General features: G+C 50.4%; 1 protein-coding gene across 1 annotated transcript; it reads right to left on the bottom strand.

The window, feature by feature from the left end:
* Window positions 1-15,402: 15,402 nt before the first annotated feature.
* LOC122919890 (octapeptide-repeat protein T2-like) lies at window positions 15,403-16,110 on the bottom strand. The gene has a single exon (XM_044269074.1). It carries the CDS (start codon window positions 16,108-16,110, stop codon window positions 15,403-15,405), a length of 708 nt encoding a protein of 235 aa, XP_044125009.1.
* Window positions 16,111-22,683: the final 6,573 nt, after the last annotated feature.

Consider the following 22,683-nt stretch of genomic DNA (forward strand, 5'->3'; position numbering starts at 1 on the left):
CTGCTAATCTGGCATCGGTCGATCAATATCAGTCCTGGATCAGAGGGTGGATCGGAAGCAAAGTCTGCCCCTCATCTGCCATTTCTAATAGGGGGTTCTGTTATTTAAGGGCCAGAACCTGGGTGTGACAGGGCCCCTGTGCTAAATCCATGGAATACCATAAAATAGTGTATATACCAGTCTGTGCCCCCCGCACCTCCACAACACGTCTCCTGGCATCAAGGAAGTGACAGCCTGCAGTCTCCTGGCATCAAGGAAGTGACAGCAGGAAGTCTCCTGGCAGCGGAGAAGTGACATACAGCAGTCTCCTGGCATCGGAGAAGTGACAGGCAGCAGTCTCCTGGCATCGGGGAAGTGACAGGTAGCAGTCTCCTGGCAGCGGGGAAGTGACAGGTAGCAGTCTCCTGGCAGCGGGGAAGTGACAGCAGGAAGTCTCCTGGCAGCGGAGAAGTGACAGGCAGCAGTCTCCTGGCAGCGGAGAAGTGACAGGCAGCAGTCTCCTGGCATCGGGGAAGTGACAGGTAGCAGTCTCCTGGCAGCGGGGAAGTGACAGACAGCAGTCTCCTGGCAGCGGAGAAGTGACAGACAGCAGTCTCCTGGCAGCGGAGAAGTGACAGACAGCAGTCTCCTGGCAGCGGAGAAGTGACAGACAGCAGTCTCCTGGCAGCGGAGAAGTGACAGGTAGCAGTCTCCTGGCAGCGGAGAAGTGACAGACAGCAGTCTCCTGGCAGCGGAGAAGTGACAGACAGCAGTCTCCTGGCAGCGGAGAAGTGACAGGCAGCAGTCTCCTGGCAGCGGAGAAGTGACAGGCAGCAGTCTCCTGGCATCGGAGAAGTGACAGGCAGCAGTCTCCTGGCATCGGAGAAGTGACAGGCAGCAGTCTCCTGGCAGCGGGGAAGTGACAGGCAGCAGTCTCCTGGCAGCGGGGAAGTGACAGGCAGCAGTCTCCTGGCAGCGGGGAAGTGACAGGCAGCAGTCTCCTGGCAGCGGGGAAGTGACAGACAGCAGTCTCCTGGCATCAGAGAAGTAACAGGTGGCAGTCTCCTGGCATCGGGAAGTAACAGGTGGCAGTCTCCTGGCATCGGAAGTAACAGGTGGCAGTCTCCTGGCATCAGGGAAGAGACAGACGGTAGTCTCCTGGCATCAGAGAAGTGATAGGCGGCAGTTTCCTGGCATTGGGGAAGTGACAGGCAGCAGTCTCCTGGCATCAGGGAAGAGACAGACGGCAGTCTCCTGGCATTGGAGAAGTGACAGGCAGCAGTCTCCTGGCATTGGGGAAGTGACAGGCAGCAGTCTCCTCGCATTAGAGAAGTGACAGGCAGCAGTCTCCTGGCATTGGAGAAGTGACAGGCAGCAGTCTCCTGGCATTGGGGAAGTGACAGGCAGCAGTCTCCTGGCATTAGAGAAGTGACAGACGGCAGTCTCCTGGCTGCGCACAGTTGGCTGCGCCTGACATATAAATATTACCGGTACGCTCTGCCAAACAGACGCTCACATTGTTGTTTGGAGCGGTGAAAGTATTCTTTGTTAACCTGTCTGAAAGGTCTATTAAAAAAATAAACAGCCCATTATAATCATATTCCGGAGAAAAGTGTTTTCTGTGAGGAGACGTCGCCCCATAAACACATTAGTTACGAAAATAAATGACTCCTTGTGAAGGCTCTGAGGGCGGCTTTATGTCTCCACACGTTACTGAGTCCGATAATGTACGTTTTATCTTCATACTCACTTGCATTCTGACTACAAACCAGCAGTAAAATACATTGAGACAACTTCTGAGCCCATGCACGTAATGGAGAGGACTCCTGAGCTCATGCACGTAATGGAGAGGACTCCTGAGCCCATGCACGTAATGGAGAGGACTCCTGAGCCCATGCACGTAATGGAGAGGACTCCTGAGCTCATGCACGTAATGGAGAGGACTCCTGAGCTCATGCACGTAATGGAGAGGACTCCTGAGCCCATGCACGTAATGGAGAGGACTTCTGAGCCCATGCACGTAATGGAGAGGACTCCTGAGCCCATGCACGTAATGGAGAGGACTCCTGAGCCCATGCACGTAATGGAGAGGACTCCTGAGCCCATGCACGTAATGGAGAGGACTCCTGAGCTCATGCACGTAATGGAGAGGACTCCTGAGCTCATGCACGTAATGGAGAGGACTCCTGAGCTCATGCACGTAATGGAGAGGACTCCTGAGCTCATGCACGTAATGGAGAGGACTTAAGGAGTCATCTCAATACATTTTACTGCCGGTTTGTGGGAGGACAATGTCAGAATGCAAGTGAGTATGAAGATAAAAATTACATAATGTGACTCAGCACCACTTACACTATACACTGCTTACTCTAGTTTTGGGGGTGTTTTGGTGCTGACAGATTCCCTTTAACCAGGGCCGGACTGGGACTGCCCTGGCATTTTAAAGCAGACATGCCCACTTACTGTGTGCTGAATATGATATATGTTTGTGCACCCCCCCCAATTCGACCCCAGTGCAAATTGCATATTTGGAAGGACATTACATTTAGCACTACCTAACATACAGGAGAATACAGCACTATCTACCTATTATATTCAGTGACATCTCTAATGTAGAGGTTCTCTTTTCTCATCTTTATTGAGCGCAAACAGCCATGATGACATCTTTCAGCCGCGTCTCGCCTCTGCAGAGTTTACCCCACAGACATCTTAGATTCCCCAGTAGTAATAAGTAACCCTAAAGTGTCCTCAGTAGTAAAAAGACCCCCTATAATGCTGCAGTAGTTATAAGGCCCCGTAAAGAACTTGCAGTAAAAATAAAGCCCTCTATAGTTCCCCCAGTAGAAAATAGGACCCACAAAGTGCCCCCTAATGTACCCTAAAAAGTACTCTATAATGTCCTCTATAGTGCACACAGTTATGATGAGCCTCAGTAGTGCCTCCAGTAGTCATAGCGTCTTCCTGTATCGCCCACGCTAGTTATAATGTCCCCTGTATCGCCCCAGTATTTATGACGTCCTGTATCGTCCCTGTACTTATATTTATCCTCCTGTAGTGTACCAGTAATTATAGTGCCCCCAGTATTTTCCCTTTCCCCAAAAGTGGCATAAAAATACTCACCTGAGTGCTGCTCCATGCCTCAGTCTGTGAAGCATTCCATAGGCTTGACTTGCCCGCATCCTGGTCACTATTAAGTCGTGGCACCGCCACCGTCCTGGCACCACCACCTGCTGTGTCTCATAGGCTTCAGGCCTTGTGGCCTATGAGAGTGGACGGCGAGGACAGGACCTATTCGTTCCCATGCCCTGCTGCATTTTTCAAATGTATCACTGTTTTGATGACGGCGATACAGTTGTGCGGCGGCCACGACTTTTAGGGCTCTGGTCAAAACATCCATGGTGGAAGAAGCAATGGATGTTGTGGCCTAGCCTGAGGCAGCCCGCAGTCCAGTCCTGACTTTAACACCATGTATAATGTACAGAATGTATCATATATTATTATATGTGGCCGATTACATCATGGAGAAGATAACAGAAATGAAAAGAAAAAAACTGCGGTGAACAAAATGAAAATAATGTGCAGAGAAGCTGAAAATCTTTGCGATCAATACATAATCATCTTATTAAGAAGAGCCGGTAATGAGGATGGAAGATAAGAGGACAGAGGGTCAAAGAGGAGAGAAAGGAGAGGATGGCGGCCCAGCACAGGTGAGGAGGGAGAGGATGGCGGCCCAGCACAGGTGAGGAGGGAGAGGATGGCGGCCCAGCACAGGTGAGGAGGGAGAGGATGGCGGCCCAGCACAGGTGAGGAGGGAGAGGATGGCGGCCCAGCACAGGTGAGGAGGGAGAGGATGGCGGCCCAGCACAGGTGAGGAGGGAGAGGATGGCGGCCCAGCACAGGTGAGGAGGGAGAGGATGGCGGCCCAGCACAGGTGAGGAGGGAGAGGATGGCGGCCCAGCACAGGTGAGGAGGGAGAGGATGGCGGCCCAGCACAGGTGAGGAGGGAGAGGATGGCGGCCCAGCACAGGTGAGGAGGGAGAGGATGGCGGCCCAGCACAGGTGAGGAGGGAGAGAATGGCGGCCCAGCACAGGTGAGGAGGGAGAGAATGGCGGCCCAGCACAGGTGAGGAGGGAGAGGATTGCGGCACAGCACAGCACAGGTGAGGAGGGAGAGGATGGAGGCACAGCACAGGTGAGGAGGGAGAGGATGGAGGCACAGCGCAGGTGAGGAGGGAGAGGATGGAGGCACAGCACAGGTGAGGAGGGAGAGGATGGAGGCACAGCGCAGGTGAGGAGGGAGAGGATGGAGGCACAGCGCAGGTGAGGAGAGAGAGGATGGAGGCACAGCACAGGTGAGGAGGGAGAGGATGGAGGCACAGCTCAGGTGAGGAGAGAGAGAATGGAGGCCCAGAACAGGACAGGTGAGGAGCAAAAGGATGGCGGCCCAGCGCAGGTGAGGAGGGAGAGGATGGAGGCCCAGAACAGGAAAGGTGAGGAGGGAGAGGTTGGCGGCCCAGCACAGGTGAGGAGGGAGAGGATGGCGGCCCAGCACAGGTGAGAAGGGAGAGGATGGCGGCCCAGCACAGGTGAGGAGGGAGAGGATGGAGGCCCAGCACAGGACAGGTGAGGAGGGAGAGGGTGGAGGCACAGCGCAGGTGAGGAGGGAGAGGATGGCGGCCCAGCACAGGTGAGGAGAGAGAGGATGGCGGCCCAGCACAGGTGAGGAGAGAGAGGATGGCGGCCCAGCACAGGTGAGGAGGGAGAGGATGGCGGCCCTGCACAGGTGAGGATGGAGAGGATGGAGGCCCAGAACAGGACAGGTGAGGAGGAAAAGGATGGCGGCCCAGCACAGCACAGGTAAGGAGGGAGAGAATGGAGGCTCAGAACAGCACAGGTGAGGAAGGAGAGGATGGCGACCCAGCACAGCACTGTGAGGAGGGAGAGGATGGCTCTCCAGAACAGCACAGGTGAGGAGGGAGAGGATGGCGGCACAACATAGGTGAGGAGGGAGAGGATGGAGGCACAGCACAGGTGAAGAGGGAGAAGATGGCAGCCCAGCACAGCACAGGTGATGAAGGAGAGGATTGAGGCACAGGACAGCACAGGTGAGGAGGGAGAGGATGGCAGCACAGCGCAGGTGAGGAGAGAGAGGATGGAGGCCCAGAACAGGACAGGTGAGGAGGGAGAGGATGGCGGCACAGCGCAGGTGAGGAGAGAGAGGATGGAGGCCCAGAACAGGACAGGTGAGGAGGAAAAGGATGGCGGCCCAGCACAGTGCAGGTGAGGAGGAAAAGGATGGCGGCCCAGCACAGCACAGGTAAGGAGGGAGAGAATGGAGGCTCAGAACAGCACAGGTGAGGAAGGAGAGGATGGAGGCAAAGTACAGGTGAGGGGGGAGAGGATGGCGGCACAGCATAGGTGAGGAGGGAGAGGATGGAGGCACAGCACAGGTGAAGAGGGAGAAGATGGCAGCCCAACACAGCACAGGTGATGAAGGAGAGGATGGAGGCACAGGACAGCACAGGTAAGAAGAGAGTGTCATTATCCTGTACCCCGAGTGTCAGTGTCATTATCCTGTACCCCGAGTGTCAGCGTCATTATCCTGTACCCTGAGTGTCAGTGTCATTATCCTGTACCCCGAGTGTCGGCGTGTCATTATCCTGTACCCAGAGTGTCAGTGTCAGTATCCTGTACCCCGAGTGTCAGCGTCATTGTCCTGTACCCCGAGTGTCAGCGTCATTATCCTGTACCCCGAGTGTCAGCGTCATTGTCCTGTACCCCGAGTGTCGGCGTGTCATTATCCTGTACCCCGAGTGTCAGCGTCATTATCCTGTACCCCGAGTGTCAGTGTCAGTATCCTGTACCCCGAGTGTCAGCGTCATTGTCCTGTACCCCGAGTGTCAGCGTCATTATCCTGTACCCCGAGTGTCAGTGCCATCATCCTGTACCCCGAGTGTCAGCGTCATTATCCTCATGAACTACTTTTTCAGGACATCTGTACATTCACAGCCCAAACCTCTGATGTTGACCTCATGCACATGACTGTATTCGCTTTGCAGAGCAACACATTATAGATACTGTCCATGGGCCATCCGCATTTTTTTGCGGACCAGAACAGCACATGTATAATTTGCAGAACGGATGCTCTCCGCATCTGTATGTCTGTTCTGATAATTATAGAACATATCTCCTGTTCTGGTCCAGAAAATGGATGCATGAGGCCCTATGGATCAATAATGGAGTCAATGGTTTCTGTCAACAGTATTCGACAATCCAAACTTCTTCCAACGAGCCGCAAATGTTAAGAGCGCAGAATAAAATCCGTGCCCGCATTAAAGCCGCCTCCTGTAGGAGGGTTGTTATTCCCATTATAAAGTACCATTAGCAGTGAAGGGGGCAGCAGAGGAGGAGAAGTGGGCTCTTAGGAAAGGGTCCAGGCTTCATCTAAATGCAAAACATTTTTTCCTGTGATTAATGTTCGTTCTATGAAAAACCTTCGGCCTTGAATCCACTCTGACAAATTTCCACTTAGAATTAAACTGTTTATGAAGTTAGTAACCTAAACCAGAGCCCCCGTGGTCTGAAGGCTCCGAATAAATGAAATAAATAAAAATTCAGCTAAAATCAATGTACATTCCACCAAAAGCTTCACATTAGGGGGACGCAGAGCGCAGCGCAGAGCCCATACATCTGCTTCATGTTTAAATACATATCTATTACAATAATTTAGACGATTATTACATTTTGGAAGCGATAAATCTTCTTTATGTTTAAAACGCTCGCTCCTTCCGCCCGCTCCAGTCAATGCTAAAAGGGTTACGGGACCATATTTATTAAGCAGACGCTTTAATTGCTGAAGCAAAGCCCCTGCTTTTCCAGCCGCCATGTCTCCTATGTTAAAGCTGCATCAAACCCTCCAAACACAGCCTGGACTCACTTACCCGCACTCACCTACAGCAGCCAATCACAGCACAGCTTATATTTCTCTACAGAAGTATAAAAAGTACAAACTGCGCTGTCATTGGTTGCTACGGACAAAAAGGCTCTTTTTCTATCAGGAAGATTATGTCATAATATTATAATATTAATATGTTATTATAGCACTAAATAAGTAAAATCTGAAGTTTGATGTCGGGGGTAACACCTCCAGTTTTAGTCTGGACTAGAGGTCATACACAAGGCCAATGTCATCCACATGAGTGCAGCGTGCCATTTTTCACTGAATCTACATGAACCACATCCACTAACTATTAACTCCTGAAGCCACCACTAGAGGGAGCTCAGGAGATTACTACATACAGATATATACAGCCACCACTAGAGGGAGCTCAGGAGATTACTGCATACAGATACATACAGCCACCACTAGAGGGAGCTGAGGAGATTACTACATACAGCTATATACAGCCACCACTAGAGGGAGCTCAGGAGATTACTACATACAGATATACAGCCACCACTAGAGGGAGCTCAGGAGATTACTACATACAGCTATATACAGCCACCACTAGGGGGAGCTCAGGAGATTACTACATACCGATATATACAGCCACCACTAGAGGGAGCTCAGGAGATTACTGCATACATATATATACAGCCACCACTAGAGGGAGCTAAGGAGATTACTATATACAGATATATACAGCCACCACTAGAGGGAGCTCAGGAGATTACTACATACAGTTATATACAACCACCACTAGAGGAAGCTTAGGAGATTACTACATACAGATATATACAGCCACCACTAGAGGGAGCTCAGGGGATAACTGCATACAGATATATACAGCCACCACTAGAGGGAGCTCAGGAGATTACTACATACAGATATATACAGCCACCACTAGAGGGAGCTCAGGAGAATACTGCATACAGATATATACAGCCACCACTAGAGGGAGCTCAGGAGATTAATACATACAGATATATACAGCCACCACTAGAGGGAGCTCAGGAGATTAATACATACAGACATATACAGCCACCACTAGAGGGAGCTCAGGAGATTACTACATACAGATATATACAGCCACCACTAGAGGGAGCTCCGGAGATTACTGCATACATATATATACAGCCAGCACTAGAGGGAGCTCAGGGGATAACTGCATACAGATATATACAGCCACCACTAGAGGGAGCTCAGGAGATTACTACATACAGATATATACAGCCACCACTAGAGGGAGCTCAGGAGATTACTACATACAGCTATATACAGCCACCACTAGGGGGAGCTCAGGAGATTACTACATACGTATTTCTCTACAGAAGTATAAAAAGTACAAACTGCGCTGTCATTGGCTGCTACGGACAAAAAGGCTCTTTTTCTATCAGGAAGATTATGTCATAATATTATAATATTAATATGTTATTATAGCACTAAATAAGTAAAATCTGAAGTTTGATGTCGGGGGTAACACCTCCAGTTTTAGTCTGGACTAGTGGTCATACACAAGGCCAATGTCATCCACATGAGTGCAGCGTGCCATTTTTCACTGAATCTACATGAACCACATCCACTAACTATTAACTCCTGAAGCCACCACTAGAGGGAGCTCAGGAGATTACTACATACAGATACATACAGCCACCACTAGAGGGAGCTGAGGAGATTACTACATACAGCTATATACAGCCACCACTAGAGGGAGCTCAGGAGATTACTACATACAGATATATACAGCCACCACTAGAGGGAGCTCAGGAGATTACTACATACAGATATATACAGCCACCACTAGAGGGAGCTCAGGAGATTACTACATACAGATATATACAGCCACCACTAGAGGGAGCTCAGGAGATTACTACATACAGCTATATACAGCCACCACTAGGGGGAGCTCAGGAGATTACTACATACCGATATATACAGCCACCACTAGAGGGAGCTCAGGAGATTACTGCATACATATATATACAGCCACCACTAGAGGGAGCTTAGGAGATTACTATATACAGATATATACAGCCACCACTAGAGGGAGCTCAGGAGATTACTACATACAGTTATATACAACCACCACTAGAGGAAGCTTAGGAGATTACTACATACAGATATATACAGCCACCACTAGAGGGAGCTCAGGAGATTACTACATACACATATATACAACCACCACTAGAGGGAGCTCCGGAGATTACTACATACTGATATATACAGCCACCACTAGAGGGAGCTCATGAGATTAATGCATACAGATATATACAGCCACCACTAGAGGGAGCTCAGGAGATTACTACATACAGATATATATACAGCCACCACTAGAGGGAGCTCAGGAGATTACTACATACACATATATACAACCACCACTAGAGGGAGCTCCGGAGATTACTACATACTGATATATACAGCCACCACTAGAGGGAGCTCCGGAGATTACTACATACACATATATACAACCACCACTAGAGGGAGCTCCGGAGATTACTACATACTGATATATACAGCCACCACTAGAGGGAGCTCATGAGATTAATGCATACAGATATATACAGCCACCACTAGAGGAGCTCAGGAGATTAATAATACATATAGATATATACAGCTAGTAGAGGGAGCTCAGGAGAATACTACATACACATATATACAGCCACCACTAGAGGAAGCTCAGGAGATTACTGCATACAGATTATACAGCCACCACTAGAGGGAGCTCACTACATACAGATTATACAGTCACCACTAGAGGGAGCTCAGGAGATTACTACATACAGATATATACAGCTACCACTAGTGGGAGCTCAGGAGACTACATACAGATATATACAGCCACCAGTAGAGGGAGCTCAGGAGATTACTGCATACAGATATATACAGCCACCACTAGAGGGAGTTTAGGAGATTACCACATACAGATATATACAGCCACTACTAGAGGGAGCTCAGGAGATTACTACATACGGATATATACAGCCAGCACTAGAGGGAGCTCAGGGGATAACTGCATACAGATATATACAGCCACCACTAGAGGGAGCTCAGGAGATTACTACATACAGATATATACAGCCACCACTAGAGGGAGCTCAGGAGAATACTGCATACAGATATATACAGCCACCACTAGAGGGAGCTCAGGAGATTAATACATACAGATATATACAGCCACCACTAGAGGGAGCTCAGGAGATTAATACATACAGACATATACAGCCACCACTAGAGGGAGCTCAGGAGATTACTGCATACAGATATATACAGCCAGCACTAGAGGGAGCTCAGGGGATAACTGCATACAGATATATACAGCCACCACTAGAGGGAGCTCAGGAGATTACTACATACAGATATATACAGCCACCACTAGAGGGAGCTCAGGAGATTACTGCATACAGATATATACAGCCACCACTAGAGGGAGCTCAGGAGATTACTACATGCATATATATACAGCCAGCACTAGAGGGAGCTCAGGGGATAACTGCATACAGATATATACAGCCACCACTAGAGGGAGCTCAGGAGATTACTACATACAGATTATACAGCCACCACTAGAGGGAGCTCAGGAGATTACTGCATACAGATATATACAGCCACCACTAGAGGGAGCTCCGGAGATTACTACATACATATATATATATACAGCCAGCACTAGAGGGAGCTCAGGAGATTACTACATGCATATATATACAGCCACCACTAGAGGGAGCTCAGGAGATTACTACATACAGATATATACAGCCACCACTAGAGGGAGCTCAGGAGATTACTACATACAGATATATACAGCCACCACTAGAGGGAGCTCAGGAGATTACTACCTACAGATATATACAGCCACCACTAGAGGGAGCTCAGGAGATTACTACATACAGATATATACAGCCACCACTAGAGGGAGCTCAGGAGATTACTACATACAGATATATACAGCCACCACTAGAGGGAGCTCAGGAGATTACTGCATACAGATATATACAGCCACCACTAGAGGGAGCTCAGGAGATTACTACATACAGATATCTACAGCCACCACTAGAGGGAGCTCAGGAGATTACTGCATACAGATATATACAGCCACCACTAGAGGGAGCTCAGGAGATTACTACATACAGATATCTACAGCCACCACTAGGGGGAGCTCAGGAGATTACTGAATTTGAGATTAACTGAATTTGTAAAAGATCGGCCCCTGGTGTGAGCCCCCCGCCCCCCGGTGGTGTAGGACGGTAACAGGCTGCATTTACATTGACAATAGGACGTGTAATATATTTACAGAAACATTTGGGACTTTTTCTGGCGCTCGTCAAGTTTGTGAAAAGTGGGTGTGGCCTCCAAAGAGCCGTACTGACATCGAGCTTATATCATAGACGTGTCGCCAATTTCCGTTGTGCGCCCCGGTCCATGTTAGGCCTCTTTCACACTACAGTATGTCCATTTCAGTGTTTTGCGGTCCGTTTTTCACGGATCCGTTGTTCCGTTTTTTTGCTTCCGTTGTGGTTCCGTTTCCGTTCCGTTGTTCCGTTCCGTTTTTCCGTATGGCATATACAGTATACAGTAATTACATAGAAAAAATTGGGCTGGGCATAACATTTTCAATAGATGGTTCAGAAAAAACGGAACGGAAACGGAAGACATACGGTTGCATTTCCGTATGTGTTCCGTTTTTTTTGCGGACCCATTAACTTGAATGGAGCCACGGACCGTGATTTGCGAGCAATAATAGGACATGTTCTATCTTTCAACGGAACGGAAAAAAGGAAATACGGAAACGGAATGCATACGGAACACATTCCGTTTTTTTTGCGGAACCATTGAAATGAATGGTTCCGTATACGGACCGTATACGGAACGCAAAAAACGGACCGCAAAACGGAAAAAAAAAAAACGGTAGTGTGAAAAAGGCCTTACACTGCGCTGCAGATCTGCTGGGGAAAGAGCGAGATCTGCAGCATCCATGTTACGTGTTTGCAATCTGCGCCGCTGCCGGTCACGATTCATTGCGGGAATCTTCTATAGCGTGTAAACGAGATTAGAAAGAACAAAATCTCCTCCATTTTGCTGCTAATTTGAAATTTCTGCCACGTGTGACCTTTACCCTTATTATATGTCCATGATGTGGCGTCATAACGTCATACTACATACGTGACAGATTGTATATAACGGTGTGTGTCATATGCACGTAGCTACATGTGTGCGACGGGTTCCATGTATGTAAATGCATGTAACCTGTGTATCTGTGTCATGTATGTAATTGTGTGACGTGTTACATGTAAGGCTAGGCTACATAGCGAGGTGACACGGATGGATATGTTGTGTCGCACCTGAAAGCCCTCTAAAAAGTGGCCCAATTCGTGGTCACGCGGTTCTGCACTTTCTCAAAGAGCTTTGGAGGAAATGGGTGGAGCATCACTGGAAAGGGCGTGGCCTAAGATACCACCGTATGCGCCAACATCGCTCCACAATTCTGGTGTAGAGGTCTGTCTGAAACGAAAGCGATAATCACAGGAGTCACTCGGTACCGGTGACAATGTGGCCCCCGGAGTATAAGCGGAGCCCCCGTGATAAACCGCCATCTACGGGGCCAGTAAAGCTGCCCACAACGGAGTCGATGGCACATGTATGTGTGAGTTATATGTACTGTGTGATATAGAACATACGTGTTCTATACGATACATACATGTCCCCCCCCGGTTATATATGATACATACATGTCCACCCTGTTATATACGATACATACATGTCCCCCCCCCCGGTTATATATGATACATACATGTCCACCCTGTTATATATGATACATACATGTCCCCCCTGTTATATATGATACATGCCCCCCTGTTATATATGATACATGTCCCCCCCTGTTATATATGATACATGTCCCCCCCCCGTTATATATGATACATGTCCCCCCCCCCGTTATATATGATACATGTCCCCCCCCGTTATATACATGTCCCCCCCCTGTTATATACATGTCCCCCCCCTGTTATATGATACATGTCCCCCCCCTGTTATATATGATACATGTCCCCCCCCTGTTATATATGATACATGTCCCCCCCCTGTTATATATGATACATGTCCCCCCCCGTTATATATGATACATGTCCCCCCCTGTTATATACATGTCCCCCCCCTGTTATATACATGTCCCCCCCCTGTTATATACATGTCCCCCCCCTGTTATATATGATACATGTCCCCCCCTGTTATATATGATACATGTCCCCCCCTGTTATATATGATACATGTCCCCCCCTGTTATATACATGTCCCCCCCTGTTATATACATGTCCCCCCCTGTTATATACATGTCCCCCCCCTGTTATATATGATACATGTCCCCCCCTGTTATATATGATACATGTCCCCCCCTGTTATATATGATACATGTCCCCCCCGTTATATACATACATGACCCCCCCTGTTATATACATGTCCCCCCCTGTTATATACATGTCCCCCCTGTTATATACATGTCCCCCCCTGTTATATACATGTCCCCCCCTGTTATATACATGTCCCCCCCCTGTTATATATGATACATGTCCCCCCCGGTTATATATGATACATGTCCCCCCCGTTATATACATACATGACCCCCCCTGTTATATACATGTCCCCCCTGTTATATACATGTCCCCCCCTGTTATATACATGTCCCCCCTGTTATATACATGTCCCCCCCTGTTATATACATGTCCCCCCCTGTTATATACATGTCCCCCCTGTTATATACATGTCCCCCCTGTTATATACATGTCCCCCCCTGTTATATACATGTCCCCCCCCTGTTATATACATGTCCCCCCCCTGTTATATACATGTCCCCCCCCTGTTATATATGATACATGTCCCCCCCGTTATATATGATACATGTCCCCCCCTGTTATATACTTGTCCCCCCCTGTTATATACATGTCCCCCCCTGTTATATACATGTCCCCCCCCTGTTATATATGATACATGTCCCCCCCTGTTATATATGATACATGTCCCCCCCTGTTATATATGATACATGTCCCCCCCGGTTATATATGATACATGTCCCCCCCGTTATATACATACATGACCCCCCCTGTTATATACATGTCCCCCCCTGTTATATACATGTCCCCCCTGTTATATACATGTCCCCCCCTGTTATATACATGTCCCCCCCTGTTATATACATGTCCCCCCCTGTTATATATGATACATGACCCCCGTTATATACATGTCCCCCCTGTTATACACACACACATGTCCCCCCCCCTGTTATACACACACATGTCCCCCCCCCCCCTGTTATACACACACATGTCCCCCCCCCCTGTTATACACACACATGTCCCCCCCCCTGTTATACACACACACATGTCCCCCCCCCTGTTATACACACACATGCCCCCCCTGTCCTGTTATATACATGTCCTCCCCCCTGTTATATATGATACATGTCCCCCCCTGTTATATACATGTCCTCCCCCCTGTTATATATGATACATGTCCCCCCCCTGTTATATACATGTCCCCCCCCTGTTATATACATGTCCCCCCCTGTTATATATGATACATGTCCCCCCCCCTCCCTGTTATATATGATACATGTCCCCCCCTGTTATATACATGTCCCCCCTGTTATATACATGTCTCCCCCCCTGTTATATACATGTCCCCCCTGTTATACACACGCACGCCCCCCTCCCTCCGCGGCGGTCGCTGCTCTCGGGTCGCTGCTCGCTCCCCCCCCTGGCGGGGCCCCGCCGTCGCGGCAGCAGTGGAGCCGGAGACACAAGTACTTCTTACATTGTTGGGGAGTTTTGCCACAAGTCGTCGGCGCGGCCTCCCCGGCTCTGGACCCCACCGGCCCCGGGACCCCCGGCTCTGGACCCCCGTCCTCACCCCCGGAGCTGTGCCGCCGACCCCCGAGAGCCCGTCCGTCCGCGCCGGGCATGAGGTAACAGCGATGGACACCAAGCATTTCCTGCCGCTGGGTGAGTGCGATCTGCGGGCGCCGAGCTGCTGCTGTCCGCAGGCCCCTGTGTGTGCCGGGGGCCACAGCGGGAGGGGGCCCCGATACCCCGGCCCTGTCAGCAGCTCCCCTTAACCCCTCATCTCCAGGTTTTGCAGAACTTTTCCGCTGTGTGTGAATGACATGCATTAACCCCTGGCACGCCAGGCTGTAGTCAGGAGCTTGGATACGTCGCATATTGTAGCTGTAAGGGTTAAACCGTGTGGGGCTCAGACTAAGTGATTCTGAAAGACCCCCTGGGGGTCCGTCAAGTGACACTCGCCGTCCTCGCCGCCTCGTCTCTGTGGTCTGCTGGTTTGTACGGAAAAATGGAAATTTAGAAAATGACATAAAAGCTCGCGGACGAGGAATATTAGCGCCTTTCATGTTTCGTCCGCGCCGCCATTAACCCAAATCATCGCCGGCAAATCAAGATCTGTGGCTGCAAGCTGTCAGGAAACTACAACTCCCACCATCAAGGCACGCTGGGAGTATAAACGTAGCTAAAGCACCACGCTGGGAGTTGTAGTTTTGTCACAGCTTGCAGAGCACAGGGTGAGATGGTCTGCAGAGATGTTAGTGCGATAATCTGAATTGTGCTCCTCCTTTTGTCTGATGATGGCGGCTCCCACCGCGTTGTCTGGCCCCGCTCCCTCCGCGCTGTCTGGCCCCGCTCCCGCCGCGCTGTCTGGCCCCGCTCCCGCCGCGCTGTCTGGCCCCGCTCCCTCCGCGCTGTCTGGCCCCGCTCCCTCCGCGTTGTCTGTCCCCGCTCCCGCCGCGTTGTCTGGCCCCGCTCCCGCCGCGCTGTCTGGGCCCGCTCCCGCCGCGCTGTCTGGCCCCGCTCCCGCCGCGCTGTCTGGCCCCGCTCCCGCCGCGCTGTCTGGCCCCGCTCCCGCCGCGTTGTCTGGCCCCGCTCCCGCCGCGTTGTCTGGCCCCGCTCCCTCCGCGCTGTCTGGCCCCGCTCCCTCCGCGCTGTCTGGCCCCGCTCCCTCCGCGCTGTGTGTCCCCGCTCCCGCCGCGCTGTGTGTCCCCGCTCCCGCCGCGCTGTGTGTCCCCGCTCCCGCCGCGCTGTGTGTCCCCGCTCCCGCCGCGCTGTGTGTCCCCGCTCCCGCCGCGGCCGTTGTGATTTGTACAAGTTTTTAGACTTTTTGCTTGTTTTTGGAGGTTTTTTTTGTGCTTCCATCTCAGAGGTTTGTTCTGGTGTTAACCCTTTCCAGTCAGCAGTGTCCGATTATTTAGGCCGCTCGCCGGTGACGTCATACTACAGATAACAAGGAGCAGGTCGTGCTTGTCGTCTTTTCACCGTAAAAGCCGCCATGTCACTGCACGCCTCTTCTAGAATGCCTCGTGCCTCATTCATCAGTTCTGAAGGTTTCTAGTGTGGCCTGCTGTTTTCACACCGTACCTGTGCCGCCGGACTCTAATGGGCTCTACCGGTTCCCGCCAGGTGTCCCTTATTACTGCGAAAAGACTTATGGGGTCGTCTATCAAACCGCTGTAAAGTAGAAGCGGCTGAGTCGCCCATGGCAACCAATCAGATTCCACCGTTCATTTTCCAAAGGAGCTGTGCAAAATGAAAGGTGGAATCTGATTGGTTGCTATGGGCGACCAACACCGGTTTGATAGATGACCCCCCTTAGGGCTCATGCACACGACCATGGGTCGGATCCGCATTTTTTGTAGCTTGGATGTGGACCCATTCACTTCAAAGGGTCTGCAAAAGATGCGTCCGTATGTCCGTTCTGCTAAACCGCACACTTATATATCGTGTCCTATTATTGTCCGCGTTACGGAAGGGGACGGCCGTTCCGCAAAATGCAGAATACACTTGGCCGTTATCTGTCTTTTACGGATCCGCAATTTGCGCTCAAAACAGCCAGCAGCTTCGTGATGAGCCCTTAGGCCCCTTTCACATGAGCGAGTATTGCGAACGCATTGCGCCCGCACAGAATCCGGACCCATTCATTTCAACGTGTCTGTGCTCTTGAGCGTTGGTTTTCATGCATCACTTGTGCGTTGCGTGAAAATCGCAGCATCTTCTATATTCCTAGAAGTGAATGGGGCTGTGTGAAAATCGCATCCCCGAGCAAGTGCGGATGCGATGCGTTTTTCGCAGATGGTTGCTAAGAGATGTTGTTTGTGTACCTTCAGTTTTTTAACACGCGCGTGAAAAACGCATAAAATCGCGCTGCACCTGCGCGATAAAAACTGAACACCTAAACGCGATCGCAAACAAATTTGAATAGACTTGCTTGTGAAATCGCCGCATGTGAACTCGGAGACGAGGGCCGGCGGTCCCTGAGCAGACGCCTCGAAGTCGCGGCAGCCGCACATCCCCCCCATTGCATGGTGGCCGTGCTGGGTATTACAGCTCAGCCCCGTTCACCATGTGACCTAGGAAGAGGCTGCAGCGCCCTCTGTGGACTCTTCAGGGATGGCGGGAGGCAGACCCCCACCGATCAGATATTGATGCCCCCTGAAAACCCCTGGTACATCATCATTCGGCGCGGGTTTGGCGGGTGGCGACACTTTCCATCTTCTCCGGTTACTTCCTGAGACGGCCAGTGCCAGGTGTAAAGTGATCGCGGCGGTCGGATCGTCTTCTAGACCCTGGTATACCCGCGCCCTCCTTCCTGTCTGAATTATTTTGTTTTTTCTCCCCGCGTGTTGGTAAATGCCCGGCCGTGCAGACCGTGTCACCAGTAGATGACGGGAGCGTGCCAAGCGCCTCACGCCGCGGATCGCGTTGCTTTTTCGACAGCTCCGTGTCTCGTTGCTCTTCTCCGGTATAAATTAACTATTAATGATCTGTAATCCCAGCAGGGCCTCGATGGACGCCTCAGGTTCGCCCGGACCGCCACTTACACTAATGAGCCTCATACATGGCGGTAATACGCTGCTGGGGCGCAGAATTACCGCTTTTACTTTTCCTCATATTGCCGCCGCGTGTCTGCAACTTCTGGCACTCCAGCTGTTGTGGAACTGCAACTCCCAGCATGCTCCATTCACTTCCAAGAAAAACTTAGCAAGTGTGCCTGCTGGGAGTTGTAGTTTCACAACAGCTGGAGGGCTGCGAGTTGCATTTTCCTGTCTCGGGGGAGCCACGGGCAAAGGCCTTAATGAGGATTGAATTTCCTCCCACATTCACCGAACCCACCGTATAGCGCTATTCATCCTGAGCTCCCTGGTTCATGAATAGAATTCCATGACTACAGTAAAGACTGAACTGTGGGAGGAAGCAATGACGGTAACTCTACATAACATTATAGAGGCTCTGTGTAAAACGGGTCATTTTTTTTTTATTTTAGGGAGGAAAATGCCAAAAAATCCCAGGAGTTTACAGTCTAAATGTTGACTCTTCTGCCTTGGCAGCGCCTCCGGACGCGGTGTGCGGCGCAGGTCAGCGCGGTGTAAACTGAGCGGCCCATATAGGACGCGTTATTCACGCTGCCTTGAAATCTCATATTATTTTTCGAGCCCGTAATATAAATATTTCAGATTTTTTTCAGGCGGTTGTGGTTGAGAGAAGCGTCGCAGGGGCATGGCGGCGAGCTGAGGGGCTTTTATAGGGTTAATAAGAGAGGGACCGGCCGAGGTCAGGCTGGAATGCGCAGGAGGGCGCTGCCCCCAATATTAGTGGGGGTGCATCCCGAGTGGATGGGGTGGACCGATCAGCGGCGCAGCTGTCGTGTGACGCCGCTGTGCTAGGGTTTATCCACGTGTCCGGGTCGTGTGGCGGTTTTGGGCGCAATTTTCCCAAATTGCATCAAAACCAGAGCATTTTTTAACTCCTGTGACTCGTTCTGCTCCAGGAGAACCACAGATCGGTAACGCGGCCGCGCGGGTAATACTGGCTCTAAAGCTTTTCCAATATGGCTGCTGACCTCGGCGTGTTTGCTGCGACCTGGTGGCGTACACAGGCGGACCCGTGCGTAATAGAGGCGGGGGAGGGTGGACTTTTGTCTCGCACACGTGAATATATAACAAAAAGGTCCAGGGTTCAAGTCCATCCTGCCTATTCAGCGACCTGTATTAACCCTTTCTGTGCTGAGCAGAGGCGAAACCCAAGGTTCCCCCGGATCGCTCCGTCGCTTTCCTCGGAGGGGCCGCGCAGACTTTCGCTTTCAGCCCATTGACACATTTGCTGCTTATTTCCTGTCTGTATCGGGTTATTCCAACGCGTTGCGTGGAACCGTGCGGCTGTAAATGGCGACCTCTGAAATCCGTGGCCCCGGCCTGACCCTTGCCTCCGGACAGCAGGCTTAGTGCAAGGCACGTGGGGTCCCTGGGGCCGCCATCGCTGTCACGTGCGGTTTGCCCCCAGAGGTCTGCGCCCCTCCGCATACAGAGCGCCACGACCTCCCGTCCTCTGTAGTGTAAAACCTGCTGGCAGCTGCTGCAGAACCTCTTTCCCCCTAGTGGCACAGGGAATGGGTGTAGGTGTCTCATTGGGGGATATTGGGGTTCGGACCCAGCAGCGGCAGGATAAGGCCTCATTCACACCTCGGGGATTCACGGGCAGCACACGTGTCCATTTTAATGTGTGTATTTACACGGAAGCGTACCGTATTCTCTCCGTGTTTACCGATTCATCACATCCATTATAGTCTATGGGTCCGTGAAAAACACAGACGCAGCATGGACGCCATCCGTGTCTCATGGATCATTAGGAAAAGATGTTCTGAAAGTTCATGTTCAGCTGTGCAGCGTCAGTGGAACACGCATGACACACGGACTAAACACGGATTCTTCACGGATAAACCACTGACCATTTTATCACAGATTTAATCCCGGACACATATGTGTGAATGAGGCCTAAAGCAGCAGACCCTGCCACCGGGAGTAAGTATGACCAGCCATACACCGGAGACTGCTGACTACTACCCCCAACATACACATGTCCATGGCTCGGCCGTGAGAGAAGAATTAGCCTCTGCAGGGAACCTGGAGGCCTCCCCGCGGTGGCGGATCCACACACAGTCCTTCTCTTGGGACGCCCTCATGCACATTGGCCGGTGGTCAGTCCTGCTGAAGTTGTCAGGTTCACTCTGCCAGGGTCAGGGTGTCGGGTGCGCCTAGAAGTTTGTATTTACCCCTCCAGACGCCTCGTCAGTGTGCGGTATAGTATAGTGCGGTCTGGTCCACGTCAGTGTGCGGTATGGTATAGTGCGGTCTGGTCCACGTCAGTGTGCGGTATGGTATAGTGCGGTCTGGTCCACGTCAGTGTGCAGTATGGTATAGTGCGGTCTGGTCCACGTCAGTGTGCAGTATGGTATAGTGCGGTCTGGTCCACGTCAGTGTGCGGTATGGTATAGTGCGGTCTGGTCCACGTCAGTGTGCGGTATGGTATAGTGCAGTCTGGTCCACGTCAGTGTGCGGTATGGTATAGTGCGGTCTGGTCCATGTCAGTGTGTGGTATGTTATAGCGCGGTCTGGTTCACATCAGTGTGCGGTATGGTATAGTGCGGTCCTGTCCACGTCAGTGTGCGGTATGGTGTAGTGCGATCTGGTCCACGTCAGTGTGCGGTATGGTATAGTGCGGTCTGGTCCACGTCAGTGTGCGGTATGGTGTAGTGCGATCTGGTCCACGTCAGTGTGCGGTATGGTATAGTGCGGTCTGGTCCACGTCAGTGTGCGGTCTGGTCCACATCAGTGTGCGGTATGTTATAGCGCGGTCTGGTCCACGTCAGTGTGCGGTATGGTATAGTGTGGTCTGGTCCACGTCAGTGTGCGGTATGGTATAGTGTGGTCTGGTCCATGTCAGTGTGCGGTATGTTATAGCGCGGTCTGGTTCACATCAGTGTGCGGTATGGTATAGTGCGGTCCTGTCCACGTCAGTGTGCGGTATGGTGTAGTGCGATCTGGTCCACGTCAGTGTGCGGTATGGTATAGTGCGGTCTGGTCCACGTCAGTGTGCGGTCTGGTCCACGTCAGTGTGCGGTCTGGTCCACATCAGTGTGCGGTATGTTATAGCGCGGTCTGGTCCACGTCAGTGTGCGGTATGGTATAGTGTGGTCTGGTCCATGTCAGTGTGCGGTATGGTATAGTGCAGCATTGTATACCGCCAGGGTTTGTTTTGTGATCTGGATGGCACCGGCCTAGGTCATCTGTCAGGGGTCTCCAGTATCTGGAAGTCCTCCCGGCCGCAGACGCAGTGGGAATAGAGCCTTTATCTCCTGCAGGGAAATCACTGCGTTCAGCTATCATCAGACCGAAGCTGCTGTCCGCTCCCAACTTCACGGGTGTACGGCACATGTGCTGTATGTAGAGCAGGAGTCAGGAACCTGCTGCTGTTGTGAAACTACAACTCCCAGCATGCATACTTGCTCTGCTCTTCTGACAACTCCCATAGAAATGACTGGAGCATGCTGGGAACTGTAGTTACACACCAGCCGGAGTGCCACAGGTTGCTGACCCCTGATGTAGAGCATACCTCCGTAATACAGCACGCCACGTCGGTACGGTATGGGCCTATAGAGCTCAGCGAGCACTGCGCTGCAGATCTGTAGTATTGTGTGTATGAGGCCTTAGGCACGGGAAGGGGGGCGCTCCGCTGCTGTGACCTACCGTCATGCCTGACATGGCACGCTGGAACTTGTAGTGCAAGTGTGACATCTGACGACTTACTGTGTATACTGATGTAGCAGAGTTAAGTGATAACCGAGTGTGTGTGTTAGCTCTGCTACATCCGTATACAGGGCACATAGCCATACAGCCGGAAGTGGAGAGTTTACATTATAGGTTTATTACGTGTTGTACATAAGAGGATTATTACATATTACAGAAATCCGTCACGTATCGTGTGCGGTAGACGAGTATTGTCTGTTGTACATATTATAGATGGATATTACATGTTGAGCAGAATAGGTACATTGTACACTATAGATGTGTATTACTACGCAGTGTACATTGTAGATGTGTATTATTACGCGGTTTAGACTATAGATGTGTATTACTACGCAGTGTACATTGTAGCTGTGTATTACTATGCGGTGTAAGTTATAGATGTGTATTATTACGCGGTTTAGATTATAGATGTATATTACTATGCAGTGTACATTGTAGATGTGTATTATTACGCGGTTTAGACTATAGATGTGTATTACTACGCAGTGTACATTGTAGCTGTGTATTACTATGCGGTGTAAGTTATAGATGTGTATTATTACGCGGTTTAGATTATAGATGTATATTACTATGCAGTGTACATTGTAGATGTGTATTATTACGCGGTTTAGACTATAGATGTGTATTACTACGCAGTGTACATTGTAGCTGTGTATTACTATGCGGTGTAAGTTATAGATGTGTATTATTACGCGGTTTAGATTATAGATGTATATTACTATGCAGTGTACATTGTAGATGTGTATTATTACGCGGTTTAGACTATAGATGTGTATTACTACGCAGTGTACATTGTAGCTGTGTATTACTATGCGGTGTAAGTTATAGATGTCTATTATTACGCGGTTTAGATTATAGATGTATATTACTATGCGGTGTAAGTTATAGATGTGTATTATTACGCGGTTTAGATTATAGATGTATATTACTATGCAGTGTACATTGTAGATGTGTATTATTACGCGGTTTAGACTATAGATGTGTATTACTACGCAGTGTACATTGTAGCTGTGTATTACATGTTTTATATTATAGATGTGTATTACTACGCGGTTTAGATTATAGATGTGTATTAGGCCTCATGCACACGGCCGTTGTTTGGGTCCGCATCTGAGCCGCCGTTTTGGTG

The sequence above is a fragment of the Bufo gargarizans genome, chromosome 9 (assembly GCF_014858855.1).
Source record: "Bufo gargarizans isolate SCDJY-AF-19 chromosome 9, ASM1485885v1, whole genome shotgun sequence".
NCBI classification, from domain to species: domain Eukaryota; kingdom Metazoa; phylum Chordata; class Amphibia; order Anura; family Bufonidae; genus Bufo; species Bufo gargarizans.